At 37.5% G+C, this 24360-nt stretch overlaps 1 protein-coding gene across 1 annotated transcript in view; it reads right to left on the bottom strand.

Moving 5' to 3' along the window:
* PRKD3 (protein kinase D3) overlaps nucleotides 1-24360 on the bottom strand; it is a 99906-nt gene that overhangs the window by 18200 nt on the left and 57346 nt on the right. The window contains exons 5-13 of the mRNA XM_069108618.1: nucleotides 24086-24243; nucleotides 17407-17599; nucleotides 16846-16923; nucleotides 13504-13687; nucleotides 12324-12447; nucleotides 11235-11312; nucleotides 5943-6219; nucleotides 3919-3971; nucleotides 2396-2468 (exon numbers count right to left, since the gene is read on the bottom strand). Coding sequence (XP_068964719.1) covers nucleotides 2396-2468; nucleotides 3919-3971; nucleotides 5943-6219; nucleotides 11235-11312; nucleotides 12324-12447; nucleotides 13504-13687; nucleotides 16846-16923; nucleotides 17407-17599; nucleotides 24086-24243 — 1218 coding nt within the window. The remainder of the gene's footprint in view (nucleotides 1-2395; nucleotides 2469-3918; nucleotides 3972-5942; nucleotides 6220-11234; nucleotides 11313-12323; nucleotides 12448-13503; nucleotides 13688-16845; nucleotides 16924-17406; nucleotides 17600-24085; nucleotides 24244-24360) is intronic.

Raw genomic sequence — 24360 nt, forward strand, 5'->3', positions numbered from 1 at the left:
AGGAAGAGTGCTTAGAGAGTTATTAGTAATAGTGGCTAATGTGCTCTGATCAAGCCTTCACTGTTTAGCTAGGAAAGAAAATTAGACTCCTGCCTTCATTTTATTCCAAGTTCACCCTTCTAGGCAGAGTAGCTGAGAGCATTACGCCCTCCAGGTCCTTGTATTCTTGGTAAAATACTTATACCCATCCACTTCAAGAAAACATCATCATAAATTATGGTGATCAAAAAATGCCTCTTCCAGTCGCCACCCTTATGGTAATGGGCCTCTGATCCAAAGCTGCTCTTCCAATGGCAGACACTGAGTCTGTAAGTCTTTAGATTGGCAGAGATGACCAAAGATGGTGCTTCCCTGGCACAGCCTTCAACAACCCAAGACAAAGACGGGTTAGGTTAGAGACAGAATGAGAATTGATACAGCATTTTTAGGTCTGCAAAGGACTTGACATGTTACCTCATTTGATCCTCAAAACACTCTGGGAGATGGAGCAATTATTCACACTTTACAGATGAGGTAACTGAGGCTGAGGGAAATTAAATGGTTTGCCATGGGTTCATATAACTACTAAGGCAAGATTCAAACTCTTCTTATTTCCAAGTCCAGAACTGTAATGTCCACTGTACCCCTAGCTGCTGCCATACCACAAAAAGGCATAATAAGAAGACTTTAATAAGAGACTTGACAAAATAAAAATTTTTAATGGGAAGAAATTATGCAAATAAGGTAATCCTCTCATATTCAGTGCATTCCTTGCTCCCCAATACTATACACTTTTGTGATAGATGAACTTTCTCTAATTCTCTTAAGTGAAAACAAAAAAAAAATCACAAAAATGACCTTTAGCCAAGACTGGAGCATTTTTTCACATACTTAAGGGCACTGATTCCTCATGAAATGTCAAGAGATTTGCAAGTACCCACATCAATGAGATTGCCAATTCATCAAAGATTTAGAATGCTTCAAAGACAATTTTGAAGTAGAAAGTTGTAATAAAGTACACAATTATTTATGAAGCAAACAAGGTACTGATGCAAATAACTCTTCAATCTATATAATGAGCCCTATTTTCTCTCCTGAGCTTTATTTCATATCATAAGCATTAGACAGTTCTGAAGAGATATTCCACAGGCATATCAAATTCAACATGTCGAAACACTGTATCATCTTTTTTACAAAATCTAGCCCTCTTCCAAATTTCCCTGTTTTTCTCAAGGACAAGACAATCCTCCTAGTAACCCAGATTCATACCAAAGCATTATCCTTGACTCCTTACTCTCTCTACCCTTACATATTCCGTCAACTGCCAAATCTTGCCATTTATACCCCTGAAACAGCTTTCACATCCATCCCCTTTTCTCAACTCACACAGCCACCATCACCTCAAGCCCTCTGGGCCTCACACCTGAACTACCACAAAAACCTAATTAGTTTCTCTAAGTCAAGCTTATGCCAATCCATCCTACAAACAGCTGTCAAAATGAATTTCCTAAAATTCAAGTCTGATCATGTTATTCTACTACTGGGTATATTGCAATGGTTCCATATTCAAAAATAAGTTCTTATTAATCTCTTAAAGCCTGTCACAAGCTAGCTTTTCCAGCATTATACATTACTCCCTTTTCCATACTCTGTGATCCAGCCAAGCTTGTCTTCTTTCTGCTCCCATGCATGAAATTCCATCTTCTACCTCCAAGACTTAGAAGTGGCTGTCCTTCATGCCAGGAAGAAATTTCCTTCTGACATTCTCCCCTTAGAATCCCTTGCCTTCAAAAATCTGCATAAGTTTCACCTTCTGCATGACAGTGCTAAGCATACCCCAAGAGGTCAATGACAAAAAGAAAGGCTGCATACACTTTTTTTGTAGCAGCGAAGAACTGAATACAAAATAGATGCTTATCAGTTGGGGAATGTGCAACAAATTTTGGTACATGAATATAATGAAATATTACTATGCATTAAGAAAGAAAAATTATGATGAAAAAAGAGAAGCATGGAAAGACTTCTTATACATGAATAGAAGCAAAGTAAAGTAAGCAGAACCAGTAAAACAATATATATAATAACTGCCATAAGGGTAAATGCTAAGAATAACAAAAAAAAACAAAAACAAAAACTGAAGACTGAAAAATTTCAGTGATGGTACTTGACCCCAAAGAAATATGAGAAGACATTTTCCCCTGAGCACTCTACATAACAAAAGACTTTTTCAATACTTTGGCTAATTCTGCTTAACTTTTTTCCCCCTTTCTCTTTTATTCTTTATTACAAGAAATAGTTCTCTGGGTGGAGTGGGGTAAAAAGAATGCAGAGGGAAAAGGTGGTGATTTAAAAACAAAAGGCATCAATAAAAATCTATCTTTATTTTTTTAAATAAAGTGCATTTGTAATGACTTACCTCCATATACAATGCCAAACTGTCCTGAACCCAGGACCTCATCAGCAAAGATCTGATATACAGAACTTATATCCTATTTTAGGGAAAAAAGAATTTAATATTAAAATTTAAATATAATTTAAATAATAATCTAATATTTAATAAACATATCTCCAGTGACTTTCCATTATGATACATAGATATGCTAGCTTTCACAGGCCTTTTCTTTTTAATCCTACAGACAAAGTAAAATGTATCTTTCAAAATGCAGGCTTTCTCTACTATGTTTCTGAAAAGTTAATGTCCAACTATTTGCTTTAAATCTTAATTTAGAACCACACTGTGAAAGGATAGTACATTGTTTTACAAGAACGTGACTAAAATTGGCTTGTTTCTTTAAGCATCCTATATAGCATAAAATTTGGGTATAGGATTAAAAGTAAATTATTAAGAATAAAAACATTTTGCCCAATATCACTATTAAAAGGTTTTACCTCCTATAACTTAAAGAAAATCTCCCAAGATTCCTATTTAACAAGAGTAAGCTGACAGTATGAGGGTGTTATGCATAGCCTATCTATGGAAGCCTATGCTTCCATTAAAATCAACCTGTTCTGGTCCCCAGACATTTCTTGGGCCTTCCAACCTCTGGTCTTTGCTTATAACATTACCTTCAAACAGAATATAACCCTTCTCCCACCAATGTCTGTCAAAAATCTATCCATCCTTCGAGAATCAACTTTACTGTAAACTCTTCCCCCAATGCCTTAAATAAGCTGAATTTTTTTCCTTTTCCCACCTCTTATAAACTGTTTGTACCATTCTTCCTAGTTATCTTTTCATTTGCCATTTGTCACCAGCTGCTCTGCTTGGTCTTGATTATATCATCATCACCCACCCCACCCTCACCTCCATAAATTCATCACCAGGAAACTCCTCATCATGGAGATTGCTCCAGCTCTAGCACTTACCCACTCAGCAATAAAATCTCAGCTGCTTCTGCCCCTCTGATTGAAGGACCAAAGGAGACAGCAAAAATCTTCTCTGAAAACTTCCCTTGAGAGGACTCAGAATCCTCACCAGCTCTCTGCCACCAACTTCTCTCCACCTCTACCACCACTACTACCCCCACCATCACCATCACCATTATCACTGTTCTATTACCTCTATTCCCTTTTAGCTTCCTTCTTATTTGTATCCATAGAGCTTAATACCAGTATTCCTGGTCATTATAGGAACTTAACAAGTGTTTACTGTAATTATATTGTACTCTACAGCATTTACCACTGACCAACTGTTAGGACTGACTTATGTTGCATCTTGCCTTTCAATATAGTTATGTGGATATATGTATCTACCTCCCTTGCTAGGTCATAAACTAGCGGAAGGGAGGGAACATGTTTTATTCACCTTTTTATCATCTATAGGGTCTAGTACAGTGGCTTGTACACTGGATAAAGGTGCTGAAATAAATGTTTATCCTTAGTAAGTCTTACCATATACTAATCAGCTAAAGTGTACGTTTTGTTAGGACTATTACTTACCACATTCTCTTGGACCTGGCAGTTAGATACAGAGATACTAATAGACAACTCATCTGTAAAATGTGAAAATAATAAGTTAATGGAAAGAACAAGAAAATGTTGATATTCTACTTAACTGAACAATGATCCACTATGATTTTTAATATTGCAACCAATGCAAAAAGATAGATCTAAGATTATGAAATTAACTGTTTTCCAGACTTAATGTATAAATAATAAGAAAAACAAAACTTGGAGAAAAAGGGGAGAACACATGGACCAAAAGCAGATTAGAAAAAATTATGTTATTTTTATAGCCCTAGAAACCTATCAAATATCAAAAAGAGATGCACAAATTCAAAGATTTAGAGCTGTAAGAAATTAGTTAGTCCAAACCCCCCATTTTATAGATGATCTGACGCCCAAAACAATGAAGTAACATCCTCAAGGTCACACAAATATTAAGAAACAAAAACAAGATCTGAACCCTGGCCCTGGCCTCTTATTGCTTTCTTAAAGTTAGTAGGCAAAAAAATGACAAATAATAGAGAGTATCACAATAACTCTCTGAAAGTAACTTCTAAACTGATAATATAATTCATGGAATTTTTAATGATCCTGAAATTCATTTTAAGATTAAGCAAGGAGTCTTCCAGGCTAGGCTAACTACTTTTCAAATCTTTATTAAAACAAGAAAGGGAACAATGCTGTCCCAAGCTAATCTTCCTCAAATACTATTTCTGTCATTACCTGCTCAGAAAAGCAGCTGTTTCCAAATGTCTCCACAAAGAATCTTGGAGGTCATCAGATGACCTTTTAAGGCCCTTTACCTCTCTGCTCCTCCCTCCCTGCCCAAGCTCATTTCCAAATGCTCCTCAGGATAACATCTTCGGCGGCCAGGCTGACCTTTATGCTACCTACCTATCATCACCTCTTCATCACTGCCCCTACTTATGCCCCTCTCTCCTGGCAGAGGGCTGCCCATTGTCTTCACCTAACCAAAGGCCTCTCTGGTTCTACTCCCTTCAAAAGCTCAGGCTCAAGCCCCACTTCCTCTATCAACCATTTCCTGACTATTTAAACCCACACTGCTCTTTCCCTCCTTTGAATTCAGCCAGTACTTATCTGCACCACTGGATTTAGCAACTAACCTTACATGGCTTCATGCTATTTAACTCATTTACATGCATATATTATGTCTTCTCCAAGTAGAGTACATGCTTTCTGAGGGCAGGGAGGGGTTCTTCTAAGGTTACTGGCACAGTGCTGACAGAGGAAACACCAAGTACTTGCTCAAATGAAACAATTATAATGGAAGGTTTTCTATAACTTTTAACTATTATAAGTTCAGTAAAGCAACTAAGGTATTCACCCTCAAGGTTTATAAAATCACAAAATACTCAGAAAAGGGGCACTGTGCCATGAATCTCATTATAACGACTATTTAATTATTTAATGTTAACTTAAGCTTTTACAAAATTAACAGTATTAATATGACAAATTTCCTTTCCATCGACCATTACTATGTGTTAGGTAATGTGCTAAGTCCTGGGTACCCACAGGAAAAAACTCCTGTCCTTATGGAACTGATATCCTAATAGGTGAGACAACATGCAAATAACTATACATGCAAGACATATACAGTGTGAATGGAAGGTAATTTCAGAGGGAATGCACTAACATCAAAGGGGTACTAGTATTTAGAAAAGGTCCCCGTAGAAAGTGAGACATGGGAACCTATTTCTTACGTTGTTTTAGGAAATTAAATGTTAATAACTTAAGCTATTAATGCTTAACAAGTAGAATTTATTCTTTACCTCTATAATTCAATTCCCTATAACTGGTTTAGACCAGCATATAATTCAGCCATGAGCCAAAAATAAAAGGCATTTCTTTAAGAAGAGCAAAAAATGGTCTAAAAGTCAACTGCTGCAAGGGGTTATAAATGGAAACAATATTTTAGTGAAGAAATAACAAGGTAATGTGCTATATCACTAAAATGGTACATCCAGACTAAAATTGTCCTGAACAACTTGACTGCTTACTGTGATCTTTCCCTTGTCCTGGAGAAGTACAAACGCTAGCTTGAGGGGTGACTGGCATGAGAGCCTGACGAATGGCCTTTTCCCAGCTCTGGGCTATGTCGAGCCCCACTCCCGTGGCCACCAGAACTGGACTGTGACAGCTGCCTCCATTGTTCTCACCCACAAAGTAGATCATCGTATCAGTGATGATCTCAAAACAGTGTGGGTTACTGCCGTGAGAAATGTGAGAAAGATCTTGTGGCGGAGACACGCGGAGAATTTCTGAAAGTGGGATTTCCTGAAATAAAAAAGAAAGCATTGAAAAATGTGAATAAACCTTTGTTCAGACAAACAAGTTAACTTAAGATCACAATTCCTACCAGACAAAAAAAGCAAGAAGGAGCACAGTGTGTGCAGCAGGGAGTACATGGCCAAGAAGCAGTCTTGGGTTCACCGACTTGCTTTTAGAAGCCTGAGCAAGTTAGCTGCATCAACAGAGGCATGATAAAGAGGAGGAGGCACAGGGTCCAGGCCTCGGATTAGGACTGAACTGGGCAAAAAGAACACTTCCTTTCCCAAGAGGCTGCCCCTACCTCATTGGGGGGCACGATGGAGGAAGGGAGCTTTGTTGTTGCTACCAGCTTTTGCTCTTACCAACTGTCACCAAATCATGGGGCTATGGATTGGACCTGTGATGTCACTGACACAGGAACTCCCCAGAGACAAAACACCATCTATCAATTCAGACAAGTGCCTTCTCTGCAGCTTACTGCCCTAGAGAATGGCCTGGAGCACTGGGACACTGTGACCTAACCTAGATCAAATGGCCAGGATCCACCCAAGGTGGGACTTGAACCCAGCTGCCTCCCTTCCAAATCAGATTAAGAAATATTTTAGGGGGTGACTAGGTGGCACAGTGAATACAGCACCAGCCCTGGAGTCAGGAGGACCTGAGTTCAAATCCAGCCTCAGACCCTTAACACACACACACACACACACACACACACACACACAAACACACACACACACACCCTAGCCATGTGACTTTGGGCAAGTCACTTAACCCCAACTGCCCTATCTCCCTGCTCTAAAAAGCAAAAAAAAAAAAATAGAAATGTTTTACTGAGGTCCTACTATACACGAGGTCCTAGAAAGCAAGGAGGAGTCATGTGGCTAAAGCAGAAGATAGGATGTGGGGAAGTGGTCTTTGTATAAGTCATTCATCTTTCTGTTACTGACCAATACTCTTTAGAGCAGAGATATCAAGTCTACCTCCTGAGATGTAAATGAGGGTCAAAGACAATGGCTGAATAACACCCTATTTCTTGGCTCTTCTCATTTTTCCAGTCATGACATTCATCAATATTGCTTAGCAACAGTCAGGCTGAAACACGGGCATTGGGGTTCTAGGCATGGAGGAAAACAAGTCAGGATCTGTCCTCAGCGTAGATGGTAACAATCAGGATGCAAGATGCTCAAGCCAGCCCTTGGAGTCAGTACATCAGACAGGGTGGCAGCAGTGAATGGAGCAGCAGATTTGGAGTCATGATGAGAGGGGCTCAATGCCCCCTCAGACTTTACTCTGTGACCCATAGTAAGTCAATCTCTCAAAGCCTCAGCTCCCTCCTCTATCTATATTTCTTCCAGTCCTAAATCAATGATGACAAAAAGAAAGGCCTTTGTTTCAGGAAGAATGTAGGTTTATGATAAGTACTTCACAATTTCCCAAAGATGGCACTTCCTCTTCTCCAGTTTAGTCAGTTATGAGCCAAGTTCACTTTCCATCCACAGGTTCAATCCAAGCAAAGTAAAGAACACAGAACCTGGCTCAAAGCAGGCTTTGAAGAAATGCATGTTAACTGTCTTTACCACACATGTGCCAATCTCTTTCCACTAGACAACTCAATGTGCTTCCACTTAACTGACAACAGACATTCTTCTATCCACTTGATTTCTCTGGTGTGAATAGCTGGACTAAACTCTTTTGAGTGACTCTGGATCTTATTTAGCAGGGTCTACAATGTTTTGGGTCAATTGGCTCAAGCAGAAGTATTTGGAGAACTTCACCATCTACGGGGAATCCCTATTCCATATAGACTATGTGTTAGACTTCATCCAAATACAAACAGCTTCCTCCCTAGTGTTTTTCCTATCCTAATATTAAAATTCAGAAAGTCACTAAGCAAAATTATTTTTGTTTTCTTGTCACTGAAAGAACCAGCAATGATTCTGATATATATATATATATATATATAGATATGTATGCATGCATGCATGTATGTATGTACACACAAGAGGGACCTCGTTAGACAAAAGTCATTAAAGCATCATTTTGCTCTACCAAATCAAATACTTTCTGTATAGTCAATAAACAATAAGTACAATGTATCTTATATTCTGTATAATTTCAGTTAATAAGAAAAAACGTCTGCTATAAAATATCATTTGTGAAAGCCTATCTATTCCCTTCTCATACCTTCACCAAAGACAACCACATTGTGTATGTACATTATGCTCATAAAAATTCTTTAACAATGAATGCATCCGAAGTTAGAAACATTTTCTAGGTCACATTTTTTGGAGGGACAGTTGAGACCCTAATACCTTCAAAATTATGCTGCCTCCAGCACAGGCCTTCTCTGTGCATACTGGTTGAGTCCAGCTACTGCTCTGTCCCTCTTAAATTTTCTTTCATGCTATTTCTATGAGAGACCAAGTGACACACTGAAGGACAGTGCTGGGACACTGGACAAGGCACAAGAGTGTCAGTTTCCTTATACATAAAATGGGATAAAAATGCTAGTACTTCCTTCCCAGGGTTGTTGTGGGGTTCAGATTTAGATAATGCCTGTAAAATGCTTTTCAATCTTACAGCTCCAAGTAAATGTGAGCTGTCATTTCCTCCTGCAGAGCTCCTCAAAGACTAGTATGGTGGCTCCACTAACCCCTACAGAGAAGAGTCTATCATGGAAATCTTTTATAGATTTTTTTCTATTTTTCATCTATTTGTGCTCTTTCCAATTTCCTTCCTAAATGCCCCTGAAATTTAATTTCATTGAATTCTCATCTGTAAATTCCACTTTCTCTCCTCTGCTTATATATGTTTTATGATGTGATCCTGCCTAGTCTTTACAATTCTCCTCTGGAAGGATTTACAAATTTATGTTCTAGACCTTGATTCCCATAGCTCTCTGTTTGGCAAGGAGATCAAGTGTCTGCTGGCTAAGGTGACTCCTAGGCTCTTTTGGTTTTCATCTTTTACTTGTGAAGACACATTTACATCAGCTAAATTTCCTTAGGAGGTGGTAAGAGTCTGTGTCAGTGTCTGATTTTTTTTTTTGGCTTTCTGGAGGGCAACTGGGGTTAAGTGACTTGCCCAAGGTCACACGGCTTGTTTTTGTGTTAAGTGTATGAGGCCAGATTTGAACTCAGGTCCTCCTGACTCCAGGGCCAGTGCTCTATTCACTGCATCACCTAGCCACCCAGTGTCTGATTTTATATACATACATACACACACACATATACATGTACATGTATATGTATGCATAGGAATGTATGTAGGTATGTGTGTATGTATATATTTGTATGTGTTTCTTACTGTTGGAGCATGTTTTCTGCCATGTTCCCTTTTGCCCACTTTTCTAAGATGGCCAGAGCATTAAATAAACAGTGATATAAGAGTGCTCCCAAATATTTTCCGATAATTTCTTTCCCCCCTCCTCCTTGCTAACAGATGCTAGTACATAAGCTGAAATCATCTTCATAGCAGTCCTTTGTGCATTATCCTAAGTACAACAACATATGGCCCTAGGTCCCATGAAGTGTTCTCATCATCCTTTGACAGACCCTCTAATTGCAACCCAGTCAGCTATCCTTCCTCTTAGCTAAGACTTCAACATGCTTCTCATTTCATTTACAGTAAGAATGCTAAGACTGAGAGGATTCAGTTCCTCTAGGACCTCTAGAAGAAGTGTCTTCTACTACACAAGGGCCTCTCATTTCGCATACCAACAGTTAAAATCTTATGATTCTTAAGACCACATGTCCTTCCTCCCCTATCACTGAAGCAAAGAAGGACTAACAGGACTTGGGGCCATTCTGTATCATATTTTGTTCTATGGGTTGCCAGACCAAATAATTAATCAAAAAGTGAACAATGTAAGAGCAATAAGCCTCTGAGAATTTAGCAAGGCAAACCATGTTGCCAGGATCACATTTGTGGTTTTTCTAGCATGGCAGAACCAGCCAGAGTCTGCACTCTGCTTGCAAAACCTCTGATAACCCAATGAATTCCATGTCACAATGAAATATTGGAGTAAGATTTGTGGAAGTTGAAATCAGAAGTAATCAAAATTACAAGACAATGGGACACATGGTAGGTGTAAGCAGCTTGTAACATATTACAACGATGTTCTATGGGCAAAAATTGGTATAAAAGGCATCATCTAGTACATCTATACCTGGAAAAGGAGATGATCAGTTACATAACAAGAATGGACAATCCAAGGTCTATAGCCTTGAGATATAAAAACAAAAAATGAATCAGTCTATTGGATCTATTATCTATGTAGGATTTATGGAAGGACATGGGACAGGAAGGGGTTCTGCAATCTGTACCAGTTGGACAAGAGTACAGAAGGAGATACAGAGAGATCACAGATCTAGCTAAGTATAAATTATGAATAAAACACACTCCACTGATCAGAGGTTCTACATTTTATTCCTGGAGACGTTACTATTGAAAGGTCTAATACTGAATCATTTTAGTAGTAGTAATAATAATAGTAGTAAGAGTGGTGGTAATAACTACGACTTATATAACATCTTAAAATTTGCTTTCCATGCATTATCTCACTTGATCCTCACAACAACTTTATGATAGAGGTGTCATTTTTAGCCCCATTTTATAAATGAGGACACTGAAGCCGAGAGCTGGTGTCTGAGGCAGAATTCCAACTCAGGTCTTCTTGACTTGAGATAATGTCTGTAAAGTACTTAATACAGTGCCTGGCACATAGGAGGTGCTTAATAGATGATTATTCCCTTTCCCTTCCCCACTCCTGACTACAAGCTCAGCACTCTACCCACAAGGCCTCTCAGCTATTTCATTATCTGCAAAATGGATTTGCTAAAAAAAAATTTTCACCTATCCCACAAGTGTTTTATGAAAGAATAAGCATAAGATAAAAATAAGGTTATGTGTATGAAAAGTAATAAATATCATTTGCTGTAATTAATGAATTCATACATTTTCTATATATTTTCATATATTTTTGAAAAACTAAACATTCTGAAAAACAACTGAGTCCTTACCTTGTAATACTTTGATCCAGATTCATTTTGAAATAATGTAAGGAATTTGCTGTCAAGCCTCCAGTAATGTCTCTTTCGCTACAAAAAAAAAGTAGGGTTCTCTGAGTTTTGAATACTTATTTTTAAGTACTTGCATATCTACATTTACATAATCATAATATATAAGCACTCTAACCTACCAGACTGTTAGCATGGTCATTCTCATAAGCAGCCAAGCTTTCTCTTGGATAATAAGATTGTTTGGGGAGGGGAGGGACAAATCTTCATTATCTACATCAAAAATTTTATCCAATAGGATGAAGGAAAATATGGTTAGTCTTTCCCAACATCTAATATGGAAGTCTTTTGCATGACTACACATGTACAACCTATATCTAATTGCTTGCCTTCTCAATGGCCGGGGGGGGGGGGGGGGTTAAGGAGGTAGAGAACTTTGAACTCAAAATTTTAAAAATGAATGTTCAAATTGTTTTTACATGTAACTGGGGAAAGATAAAATACTAAATTAAAAAAATCACACACACACAACCCCCCCCTCCAAAAAAAAAACCTTTGGCCAAATCATCCAAGAATATAAAAGTCTCATCTTTTTCTTGAAGACCTTTTTCATAGTCTTTTAAAACCCATTCAAGTATCTCAAAATTCCTGTCTATAAAAATTTTAAAGCTAATCTAAAATTATCCACTTGCAATTCTTTAAAAGCACTATCCTTCTCTGATTTAAAAAAAAATGGCCTATACATTCTCTTTACAAAAGCCTGCTAAATAAAACACATTTTTAAATGCCTTCTAATCTTCTTAGCCCATAACTTGTAGTGCCTGTCTAGACTTAATTATAGCTCCTTCCACTTTTATTTACAGATTTTAATTTTTTTCACATCATTCATTTTTATGGCATTCCTCCTGACTCTTCTTAATTTTCTTCCTTCCTCCCCAGTTATGGATATAAAACATTACATGTTTCACCTTATACAATTTCTTTGTATATGTAAAAATAATCAAACACCCTAATGCACTCTTTGAAAGAATACAGAAGTAATGACATTTTTTTTAACAAACATGAAGGCACTTAAAATATAAAATTACCAACCAAATTGTCTCTGCTGGTATAGTGCACCATCCAACCCTCTTTCACCATTGTGCTGCTTTTTCTCTTTGTGTGCTTGATGGACTGTACAACTCTCATTAGTGGAATATTATTGCTCGTTGAGGGACTAGGAAAAATGTTTAAAATTTATTAGGAATATTTAAAACCTACTTTAAGAAATCACATAATAGATCAGAAGGTGATGTTTTTCAAATAATTCCCAAAAAAATTTTTTAATAAGATTTAGAAATAAGAAAATAAATATCCTTCTCCTACGTCAAACATGCATTAAAAATCTCATGCCTTCAAATCCTTGTTCAGGATGTCTCCTATGACTAGCATGCCTTTCCTATCTCCTTTCATCTTTTTAAGCTCTGTCCATCCTATAAACCTAACTCCTACCTATTAAGGAAGCCTGACTTGATTCCTCTTGATTAGTAATGACTTCAGACCTCACACAACTCTTTTTTTTTTTTTAATAACTCATTAGTACACTCCTTTTGGAACACTGTTTTTAGCCCTCTGCGTTATCTTATTCTTTGGCAGACTGTAGGATTCTTGAGCACAGGGACTTAACATCAATTTTGCATCTCCCCAAATGCCTATATAGGATAGTGTTCTGACTAAGTAAATGATGCCACTCAGATCTGAGTAGCATTTTCACATAATGTCAAGAATTTCAGTCTTATGAAGGTTGCTCCGAAATTTTATCACCATTACTTTTTGATGAAAGTTCCCAAATATATTCTCTATGATGGCTTCTGTCATCAAAATATCTTCCTGTATGGGATTATCACTTGGTACAAAAGATAAGCCAGTATTGCTACCATGTGGTGGGACTCTGCCATGAACCTATACTATCTCGATTATTTAAAAAGCACTTTTCTCTTTAAAAAAAAAAACAAACATATAAAATTCACCTACTTTTTCCATCTGCTTAGAAAAGCTAAACTGTGTCAGTCATCAAAACTGCCATGACTATAAAGAACTGCCTGCTGCAGCACCTTCGATTTGCTCGCTGTTAATCTTCACAGGAGTCTTCATGTTAGTCCTTGCAACTCCAAAACCCCAAAGTTTAACAGGGCTAAAGGGAGGCTCCTTTGGGTTGGAGTTCCCTACCTGTTTTGTCCTTGCATGATGGTTTAGGTCTGTCTATCATTTCCCAGGCATATTTATTTACTACCTGATAGTTCTGACAGCTTCTTCATCTCTTTCGACATCAAGATCAGAGGAATCTAAGAAGAACATTTTGTCTTCTGGTGGAGATGGTTCTTCTGGGTCATCCAAACCCCGACCACCATCACTGTTCATGTCACTACTGTCAATGTCCATTGGCATATCCATATCTGTTCCCAAACTGGAAGGCTCTGACAAAGTTTTAAAGGAATTTCAAATTCTTGAAAGAGCAAGAAATTTAAAAACTATTTCAAAGTTAAAAGCAAAAGAGATTTTTAAATGAGCTGCTCCTCTAAAACTGATTTTCTTGTATAAATATAAAAATAAAAACACCTGCTTATCAAAAGCGTCATTCATTCAGCAAGCATGCATTACGTGTTTATTATGTGCCAAGCCCTATGCTAAATGCCAGGGATACAAAAAAAGAAGCAAAACTACGGCCCCTCCCTGCTTTCCGATAAGCTCGCGTGTTAATCGGGGAGATAACATGCAAACAGTACGAATGTATAAGGTGTATACAGAGCTGATGAAAGGGAGTATCTGAGAGAGAGAACAGGATACCAGTTTCCTATAGAAGCTGGGAATTAATAGTTTATCAGGTCCTCTTTTCAAGGAAAAAGCTTGTCATAATGAGAAGTACTTATCTGACTATAACCAATAATATGTTACCATCTTCACTTTTTAAATTTTAAAGTGATGTTACCCATAATACTTAATAATATTAATTTGCAAACACTTTGTTCATAAAAAGGTAAATTTCAGCCCACTTTGGGTCAGAGTACCATAAATTTCAAATTGATGGAATATGATTGCAAGAGGTTGTGTTTACAGTTGTTTTCCTTTCACATTTATTACTGAGCTTCCTGCCATGACTGCTGCCATGCTGAAAGTCTTCCTCCATTTTTCCTCAACTTGTCTTCCACTCATTCTAACCTATCCTAAAATCTCGTTCATGCTAATCACCAAAAGACAATTATTAATAATGATAATCATAAGAATTCAAAACTGTAAGAATTAACTCATTTTTCTTTGCATTGAATTATATATGTAAGCAAATCCAACAACATAAATAATCAGTTTCTTTCTGTATATATATTTTTTAAAACTTACCAATCATTGTATGTTAAAGTTACTCTGATAATATGCAATGAAAAACATAGATATGTATCCTAAGGAAAAAATGCTAATTAATTCTTGGGACTTGGCTTCCATTTCTTATGCTTCCCTGTTCTAATTCCCCCTAATATAAAGTGCTACTCATAGTCAAATTCATATCAGGTTACACAACTATTTTCAGGAAAGTTACTTTAGCCTCTAAAGTTTAGGAATATTTATATAATACATATTTTATATATATTCACATATAATATACAAATGTATGATAAATAATATAAATATACCTATTTATGTAATATATAAGCTAGGTGATGCGGTGGATAGGAGCACTGTGCTTAGAATCAGGAAGATTCATTTTCATTAGTTCAACTTCAGTCAGGAAGACTCATCTTCATGAGTACAAAGCTAGCCTCAGACACTTACTAGCTGTGAATCAAGGGCAAGTCATTTAACCCTGTTTGCCTCGGTTTCCTCATCTATAAAACAAGCTGGAGAAAGAAATGGCAAAACATTCCAGTATCTTTGCCAAGAAAACCCCAAACAGGGTCATGAAGAGTCAGATATGACTGAAATGACTGAACAACAACAATAAATAAAAAGCCCACTAATATGGTTTCCATTATTTTCCTGAAACTAGGTGCCCTATAGAAAATCCAAGATGGGCCTACATACTTGCCGATGGTAGCATGTAATATCATATGTGGATATTTCCTCTTAATTGATGATAATAAAGAAAACTTAACCCATAAAATCTAGAGGCAGATAGATGGTTCAGTGTATAGTGATCGACCTTGAGAGAAATGATTACTATTATAACCAATAATTTGGGTAGATTCAGAGTTCTGCCCTTCTAAAGTCTTGATTTGAAGAAGTTCAGTCTCTTGAAGGACACTGCTGATAATGAGACTGGAATACCTTTCTTGTTCAAGACCCCACCCTGGAAGAGTAGCCTTTGGGTTCTGCTCAGGCTCGGGAGACTTGCCCAAGGCTGGGGATGGTGTAGACACAGAGATAATCTGTCCAAAAGTGTGATGACATCACTCTCAGCCTTTCATTTTATATAGCTCACCTGTCATTGTGTCATCCAATCAGAGTTGACTGCCATCCCTCAGAACACCTACTCTTTGAAGGATATATAAACTGTGAGCCCACCACCATGACTGTCTTGGTCTAAGAGAGATGGTCAAATGACCATCCTTTTTAACATGCTGCCCTTATTAATAAAATGATTAATAAATGATTACCCAAAAACTATTTCTCTTGAACATTTTAAACCATCATACCTGGAGTCAAGAAGACATGAGTTTAAATCCTGCCTCAGATACTTATTAGCTGTGTGACTCTAGGCAAGTCACTTAACTTGTCTGCCTCAGTTTTCCCATTTGTAAAATGCTGACAATAATAGAACCTACCCCCCAGGGTAGTCAGGTGGATCAAATGAGATAATTTATAAAGTGCTTAGCACAATACCTGGTACATAGTAGGTGCTTTTAATAAATTCTTGTGTCTTTCCCTTCTTCCCTACCTCTCTGAATGATAAAAGGGACCTTAAGATCATCTATTTCAACCCTGTTCTTTAAAAATCATGAAACCCCATCTACAACAAATCCAAACTTTGCCGTATAATGTTCTTTGATAGTGAAAGAAAACCATTTGCCATAATAGCATGTATTTCATTTGGGGCTATCTCCCTATACCTTCTATCCATTTATCCTCAGTCTATATTCTAGAATCAGGCAGAAGTTTAATCATTTCTTCCATAAAGGACTCTTCTTATATTGGATGGCTACTATATCTACCTTAGTTAACTCTTTTCCCAGCTAAATTTCCTCAGGGACTTCAACCAAATCTCAGCAAAATTTTCTTCACATGAATTGTTTTCTCCCCCTTCCTATGCCTGCACTGTTGATTTTTTTTTTAACCTAAGTCCAAGTTTTATATTTATACTTATTAAATTTAATTTTCTTAGATTTTCCCATCATTCTGATGAGAATATCAAAGAGAGCAGCGCCAAGGGGAAAGCCTTAGACTCTAGGGCCTCAAGCATATCAATAAAGTTATAAATTGACATTAATCCTTAATCAACTCTCTGACTACACAAGGGCAGCCTACAGAGGCAAGGAACAAAAAAGGAAAAAGTAAATAACCAATTTAGCTTAAAGATCATTGAAAAGAATACAGTAAAATGTCTTTTTCTCATTTCAAAAGACACTGTTAAGAAAAATGTTTTCACCTCCATTGAAAGTCACCTCCCCAAGACAGTCTCTAGGTACTTTTGATGCGCAGCGCTTATGGCAATTAAATCTGCAATCTAAAATGAAAATATTCAGTTTAGTGATTTATATAAAAACACTTACCAAATATCACATGAACAGCTATGTTAGGAATACTTCAAGAATTTTTCCATTTTTATATGGTGCTCATAAGCTCTTTAAAAAAACAAGATCTTCCTGAAGTCTTAATGATTGCATTCCAAACAGTCAGTAATACCTAATCTCATTTCATTTTTCTTCTATTGCCTCCTCACTTCATATCCACTCCCTCCCTTCTTCCCTTCTTCCCACAAACTCTCCAATTACTATCAAATTCTCACTCAATATATCAGAAGAAAGTCATTTCTGCTTTAAATATACTGATTCTGGCATTTAATAGGACACACAAAGAGAAAAACAACTGAAATTCTATCAACAAACAACATCATTTTAGGTGACACTTCTTTACTATAAAATATCAAAACTCATATTTGGCAAACAACAGTAGAGATTTTTTTTTTTTAAGAAAAAGGAGCTCCTACCTTTACACTGCATTCCCTGGCGAAAAAGACCTTTGAGTAGCCGCTTGCAGTACTGGCATATTGTGGGGCGAGTGTAAGAATGCACAGCAAACGTATGCGGAACTCTCACCCTACACATGACCATCTTCTCCATCCAGATTGGGCGTCCACTCCAGGAGGGAATTCTCTTACTTGGTTCTTGGTGAACATGTGTCTAAAATGCAAGATATTTTCTACAAATATAATATCGGTCATTTAAAAACCAAGTATTGGCTTCAAGAGAGACATTTGTCCAGGACTATGGAGACAATACATATCTCAGCATCTTCCTTTGGTTTTGCAAAACCCTTAAATAGAGAAGTACAGATCTGGGATTTTGGGATCAATGTAAAAAAACCAGTCTCTGACATAACTTCCATCTTCCATCTCAACCTGGACAATACAGTTGAAACTAAGAAATTCCCAAAATTAAATACTAACATTGAAATAATCATATAAAATTATTTTTAAGTCTTAAATTCATTTTAAAGAACAAAATACATGCAATTTATTAATGTTAAGGCAGACGCTGTAATCAATCAATAAGCATTTTTAATGGTTAACACCTACTTGGTTCCAGGAACAATGCTGAGCATCAGGCACTAAATTACAAATGTGTAGACATAGAGCCTATATGTGCTTAAAATGAATGTGCTTGAAGTCAATATCTTGCCTGAGGGTTGGACTTTTCTTTTCTGGTTTTGTTTGGAGGTGTGGGGGGTCCCTATCAGTTTGAATGTCAATACTTCAAAGGATGTGTGATCTCACTGACGTGGGTGGTCCTTCAATCAATAAGAATTGCAAACCATCTCTTCCTTTTGTTTATGTTCACCCATAGACGCTCCACAGAAGAACCAGTCAATGGGCTGAAGACTTTCCTCTGGGCCTTTTTATAGCCTGTAGGTTCAGTGCAGCATATGCGAGTTGTCTATGTGTCATCCCTGACTCTTACTATATGACCCACCCATGTCCCATTCTGATCAGATATTTGAGTTTGAATGAACTTAAATTTAATGGGAAAATACAGGAATCTTTAGTTAATCCTCCTTTTTGCCTTGAAGTAATAGGTTTTTTCTAGCTGGTTATATCAGTGAATAATCAAACTGATCAAGACTAAGCCTGGTTCAGTGTAATCTCTCTATACACTTCTAATTACTAAGCATTGTTCTAAATATTCATCATTGTCAGAACCCTTGCAATTTCACCTCTCTTTCCATAATACATGCAAAGAAATGTTCTGGCAGCCGAGAGAGTCTCAACCATTTTGATACCACCACACTCCAATAGTCTGAGTAAAAGAAGAAAAAAAGTGAGTTCATGAGAAGAAAAAGAGATGGCAAGGAAAGGAATGAAAGAAAGATGACCAAGCAAGTGGTAGGGTGGAGGATTAGAAGCAGGAGATGGAACAGGAAACAGAGCAGGAACCAGATAACTGTAAAGGCACAAAGAATATGTAAGAGGAGAGGGTTTATAAGACATGGCACTTAAATGCTAATTAACGAATGGAGTTACAGCTCCTGTTAGAACAGAATGCAAACTCTATTTAATGAAGTATGATAGAAAAAGCCTCAGAAGAACAGCTGGATTAAACAGAAAACTTCTGCCTTCCTCTGCTCAAGGTCTGAGTCCTCCATTTTGGGTTCACTCTTTCCTTCAGAGAGCAAGACTGAAGAGCCAGCAGCACTACAAAACAAATTTTTTTTTTTAACCAAAGGGCTTTGCTCCCATATGTCTTGGAACCTGATCAACCCAGTCTCACTAGCTTGTATTCTGTATAACCCCCCATCTCTTTCTTAGTATTACCTTTTTTTCAGGTTTACATCAAGTGACCACAAAGCAGGAAACAAGGCTAAAAAAAGATATCTAAATTTACTCCAACTCTAAATTATTTAAAATAAAAGATACTCTTTAAAGAATAAAACATCATGTTTACTCATGAAACTTATAATTTATTTCAATGACTATTTTAGGTAGTTTTCAGATCAAATCATTTTAGGAAAGCTGTATATTATTTTTATGTATCAGACTCTTTAATTGAAATTATCAGAATCCCCTTCCAAAACCAAATACTCATATATTCTGAATCATATTCTGACTCAGTTTAAGTCGATATTATAGGTTAGCTATTCCTCAAAAATTTAAAAACATATAACCAACTTTCAATTATCTATAAGAAAAAGAGAGAAACATGTAAAATAAATAAGTATAGATAATCTCTAACTCAGAAATACCAATCTGACTTCAGGATACAGATAAAATACATTCAGTTAGGGAAGCATATATAACTACAAGACCCAAAACAATCCAACCTGATACTCTCCTTATTTGGTTCCTTGGGTTTTTTCCTAAGTGCATTCAAAAAAGTAAACCTAGGGGGCAGCTAGGAGGCGCAGTGAATAGAGCACAAGCCCTGGAGTCAGGAAGTCCTGAGTTCAAATTTGGCCCCATACACTTAACACTTACTAGCCATGTAACCTTGGGCAAGTCACTTAACCCCAATTGCCCTGCCCTCCCTCCTCCAAAAAGCAAAAAGAAACCTAAATCAGTGGTTTTTAACCTTTCTGGTGTCATGGACCCCTTTTGGCAATCTGGTGAAGTCTATGGACCCCTTTGGCAGAATAATATTTTTAAATAACTGAAGGAGATGCTACATTTCAATTAGAGGTGAGTGAAAATAAAGATGTAATATTTTTTCCCTATTCAAAGTCATGAACTGATCCCCAAACCCTTGACACAGACAGAATAATAAACTGTTTTGGGTAGGAAAAGACTTTAGAGAACATCTAGTCTGTGTCTCCCTTACTCCCAGCAACAAATTCTACTTGCCTTTCCACTAATCCCACTCCTCCAATTCACATTCACATTAAATTCACAGACCCTTGTAGTTAAAAAAGACATTAAAGGTGCCTAGCAGCACTTACACAAAGGTAAGAAAGCACAAAGAACTTGGAGTAAGGAAGAACTGAATTTGAACCTAGGCTTTTAATATTTTCTATACATGTGAGCATGAGTGGGATCATTTAATTTCTCTGGGTCTCATTTTCCTCATCTGTAAAGCGGGAATAATACCTATAGTATAAGTATCTGTTATAATCCGTTCAGGATTGCTGAGAGGCTGAAATAAGGATTTTGATAACTTTAAAGAACTTTTAAGTATTAGCTTATAATAATAGCTATTTATTATTATTACAAAAAATCTCTTTCACAAAATGAACATAAGAAGTCACATAGTCTCCAATGAAGACCCACTAAGGGAGAATAAACTACCACATATGGCAGGTCTTTAGAGTCCTAATCATTAAGAAGTTTTTTCCAATCTAATTCAACAAGTATTTATTAAATGATACTGCAATAGGTGCTGGGGATACATAGACAAAATAAAAAACAGTCCTTGAATTCAAGGAGTTTACAATCTATTGGATGATGCAACATTTTAACATGTAAGGATATATATGATTATTTGACAAGGAAGAGCACCTGAGAAGATCAGGAAAGGCTGCGTGGGCACGGGCCATGAACTGCACCTTGGGGCAGAGATGAAGAAGGAGCGGATTCCAGGTATGGGCAATGGCCCAGAAAAAAAGTATAGAGGCAAGAAATACCATGCTGAGATTGAAGAATAAAGAGGCCACTTTGACTAGCAAAGAGATTTGTAGAAAGAGAGGATGTGCCATCAGCATGGAAATGTCAGCTGACACATGGCTGGGAAAGGTTTTTCAATGACTCCCCAGACTCCATCTGATCCCCAAAGCAACAGGAAGTCATGGAAAGATTTTGAGTGGGATAGTGGCACAGTCAGGCTTCTGCTTTAAGAAGATCAGTCCAAGTAGCCTGTGGAAGTTAGACCTGAGAATGGGGGAATGGAAGATGAGAGGCCAATTAGAAGGCTGTTAACAACAGTCTAGGCAAGAACTAAACTAGGGTATTGGTTGTGTGAGTAGAGACAAGAGAGAAATACAAGATATGCTGCTGAGATAGAATTAATAAGACTTTGCAACTGACTGATATGAGCAACAAAGGAGAGGGAAGAGTTGTGTTTGATACTGAAGTTATTGAACCTGAACTGGCAAAAGGATGGTGGTGCCTAACAGAAATAAGGAAGCTTGGAGGGCAGCATTTAAGGTAGAAGATAGTGTTTCGGACATGATGTATTAGATCAGCAATGCCACTCTGTCTCCAAGTCATCTACCCTCAAAAGACAAAAAGAACTTCAGAAGAGGTGTGGGTTTGAGGAAGAAGGATACCGAGTTCTGTTTCTGACTTGGTGACAGCAGTAGTCAGACTGCAAGAGATTAAGAAATAAGTAGGAGTGGAGGAAGTGGAGGCAACAAATGTAACTGGCTTTTTCTAGGAATTTGACTGTGAAAAGGAAGAGAAATAGAGGACAATAAATTGGAAGCGTAGTAGGGCAAAAGGGAGGTTTAACTTTTTTTGTTTGTTTGTTTTTAAAGTATGGAGAGATATGAACATGTTTTGAGCAGAAGGGAAAAATCCACTAGATGGGGAACGTAGAAGATGGCAGGAGGATAGGGGGATATAGATCAGATGACTGAAGGGACAAGGTCCTTGAGGCAATGGAGAGGGGTAGGACCAAGGGTACATGTAAAGAGTAAGATTTAACAAGAAGAAAGGTCACCTCTTCGTCAAAGAGGTGAGTAAAGGAAAAGAGAATACACATCAGCCCTCACTAGACACACACAGGAATCTGCCCATCACCCACAGGAGCTTTACTTTCAAAAAGGGCCTGCGGAACTAGTGTTGGAATTAAAGTCAGAATACCTGGTCCAGATCCTGTCAATCCTCCCAACTGAAAAAGTCACTTAACCTCTATGGGCCTCGGTTTCCTAAGTGGGTAGCAGTGATTACTAACAGCCAGCACAGCTTCATCAAAAACACAACTTGTGCCAGATAAGTCTTATTTCCTTTTTGGATAGGATGACTAAACTAGTAAATTAGGGAAACGCTGTAGAGTTCACTGAGATCTTTTCTGGGGAAAGCTACTTAGAACATTATTGTGGCAAGACAGGCCTATTGATTAGATCAGAGGTTTTTAACCTAAAGCCTGTCAACTTCTTTTTTTAAAAATATTTTGTTAACTATTTCAATATAATTATTTCTTTTGTAATCCTGTGTATTTTATTTTATGCATTTAAAAATATCATGAAAAGGAATCTTTAGGCTTCACCAGAATGTCAAAGGGATTCAGAATGTCAAAGGGATTGATCACAGACTTTGAGACTTTTGTATTAAACGACAATACAATCAGATGGATTAAAAATTGGTAAAATGGCTAAACTAATGAAGTAAATGTTAATGGTTCAGTATCATCACAGAATAAGGTCTCCAGTAGAGCATTCCAAAGATTTATACTTGACCTTGGGCTGTTTAACATTTTTTTCATCAATGACTTAGATAAAGGTATAAATAACATGGCTCACCAAATGTGCAGATGACATATATCTGGGAGAGTCAGCTGACACCTTGAACGAAAAGGATCTTTACAGTACAGAGCACTGGGCTGAATCTAGTGACATTCAAAAGGAAATGGAAAGTCTTGCCCTAGAAATAAAAAACATCTTACCCTCACAAGAATAAGATAGAGAGGATACAGTTAACAGTGGTTCTTTTTTTTTTTTTGAGGGGGGAAGGCAGGGTAATTGGGGTTAAGTGACTTGCCCAAGGTCACACAGCTAGCAAGTGTCTGAGACCAAATTTGAACTCAGGTCCTCCTGACTCCAGGGCCACCTAGCTGATCCAACAGTGGTTATTCTAAAAAAAAAAAAAAACTATGGGATTAAGGGGCGGGGGGAGGTTTGATGGACTGCAAGCTCAATATAAGTCAGTGGTTTGAAGTAGTAGCCCAAAAAAGCTATTATGATCTTGGGCTACATAAAGATGGAAAGAGATTCCAGGAATAGGAAGGTGCTTAGTCTCACTGGGCTCCATCCTTGTCAGTCCTTAACTGGAGTATTCTGTTCAGTTCTAAGTACAATGTGAGGACCATATTGATAAACTGGAGAATGTTCAAAGGAGGGCCACCAGGATGGTAAAGTGAGGATCAATGGAAGGAACTAAGAATTAAGTCTAGAAAAGAGACTCAGGGGAAGGAGGGAGAGAGGGGCACATGATAATGGTCTTCAAATATTTGAAGGGCTTTCATGTGGAAGTGGGATTAGATTTGTTCCATTTGTCCCAGATGACACAGTCATCTTCCTAATAACAATGAACACTGCTCAAAAATGCAAAGTGGTGGGTTTCCTCTCCTTGGAAGTGTTCAAGCAGAGGTTGGACAGTCACCTGTTAGGTGTATTATAAATGAAGATTCCTTTGCTAGATGGGCTAGATTGGTTGGCCACCGTGGTCCCATACAACTCTCAAATTCTGTGTGATGCTACAACTGTAAAAGGAGGGGACTGAACCAGATGTTCCAGTGTTCCAATGAACCAGTCTCTAAATCTATGACCTTGGGATTCAAAGCTCAGAAATTCCTCGTTCCTACCACAAACTGCTAACCTTCCATCTCTTCTAAAGCCTCACTCCTTCTGAACCTATCCTTAATGTCATTATATAGGTGTGTGTGTGTGTGTGTGTGTGTGTGTGTGTGTGTGTGTGAAAGAGACAAACAGACATACCATATTGGAACTCAAGATATAACACCTACCTCTTCACTGGGAGACACTGCACATTCTGTTTGAATGGGTCTTGGAACAGAGAGGCCAGGTCCTGGCAGAGATACATTGGACAAACGTCTCTTTCTTACTCCACTACAATTATTTGGAATCTTGAAGGCACATCGTTTATGGTAGTTTAATCCACAGCCTAAACATTATATAAAGATAAAGAAAAATAACTCAGTTATAAATCATTACGATATATAAAAATAATACTTTTGTCCACTCACAGCTACCACCTTAGCTCAGGCCCTCATCATCTCTG

This window comes from Petaurus breviceps, unplaced genomic scaffold (assembly GCF_028583685.1).
Source record: "Petaurus breviceps papuanus isolate PSGF00001 unplaced genomic scaffold, PetGlider_PUasm1.0 90407, whole genome shotgun sequence".
NCBI classification, from domain to species: Eukaryota; Metazoa; Chordata; class Mammalia; order Diprotodontia; family Petauridae; genus Petaurus; species Petaurus breviceps.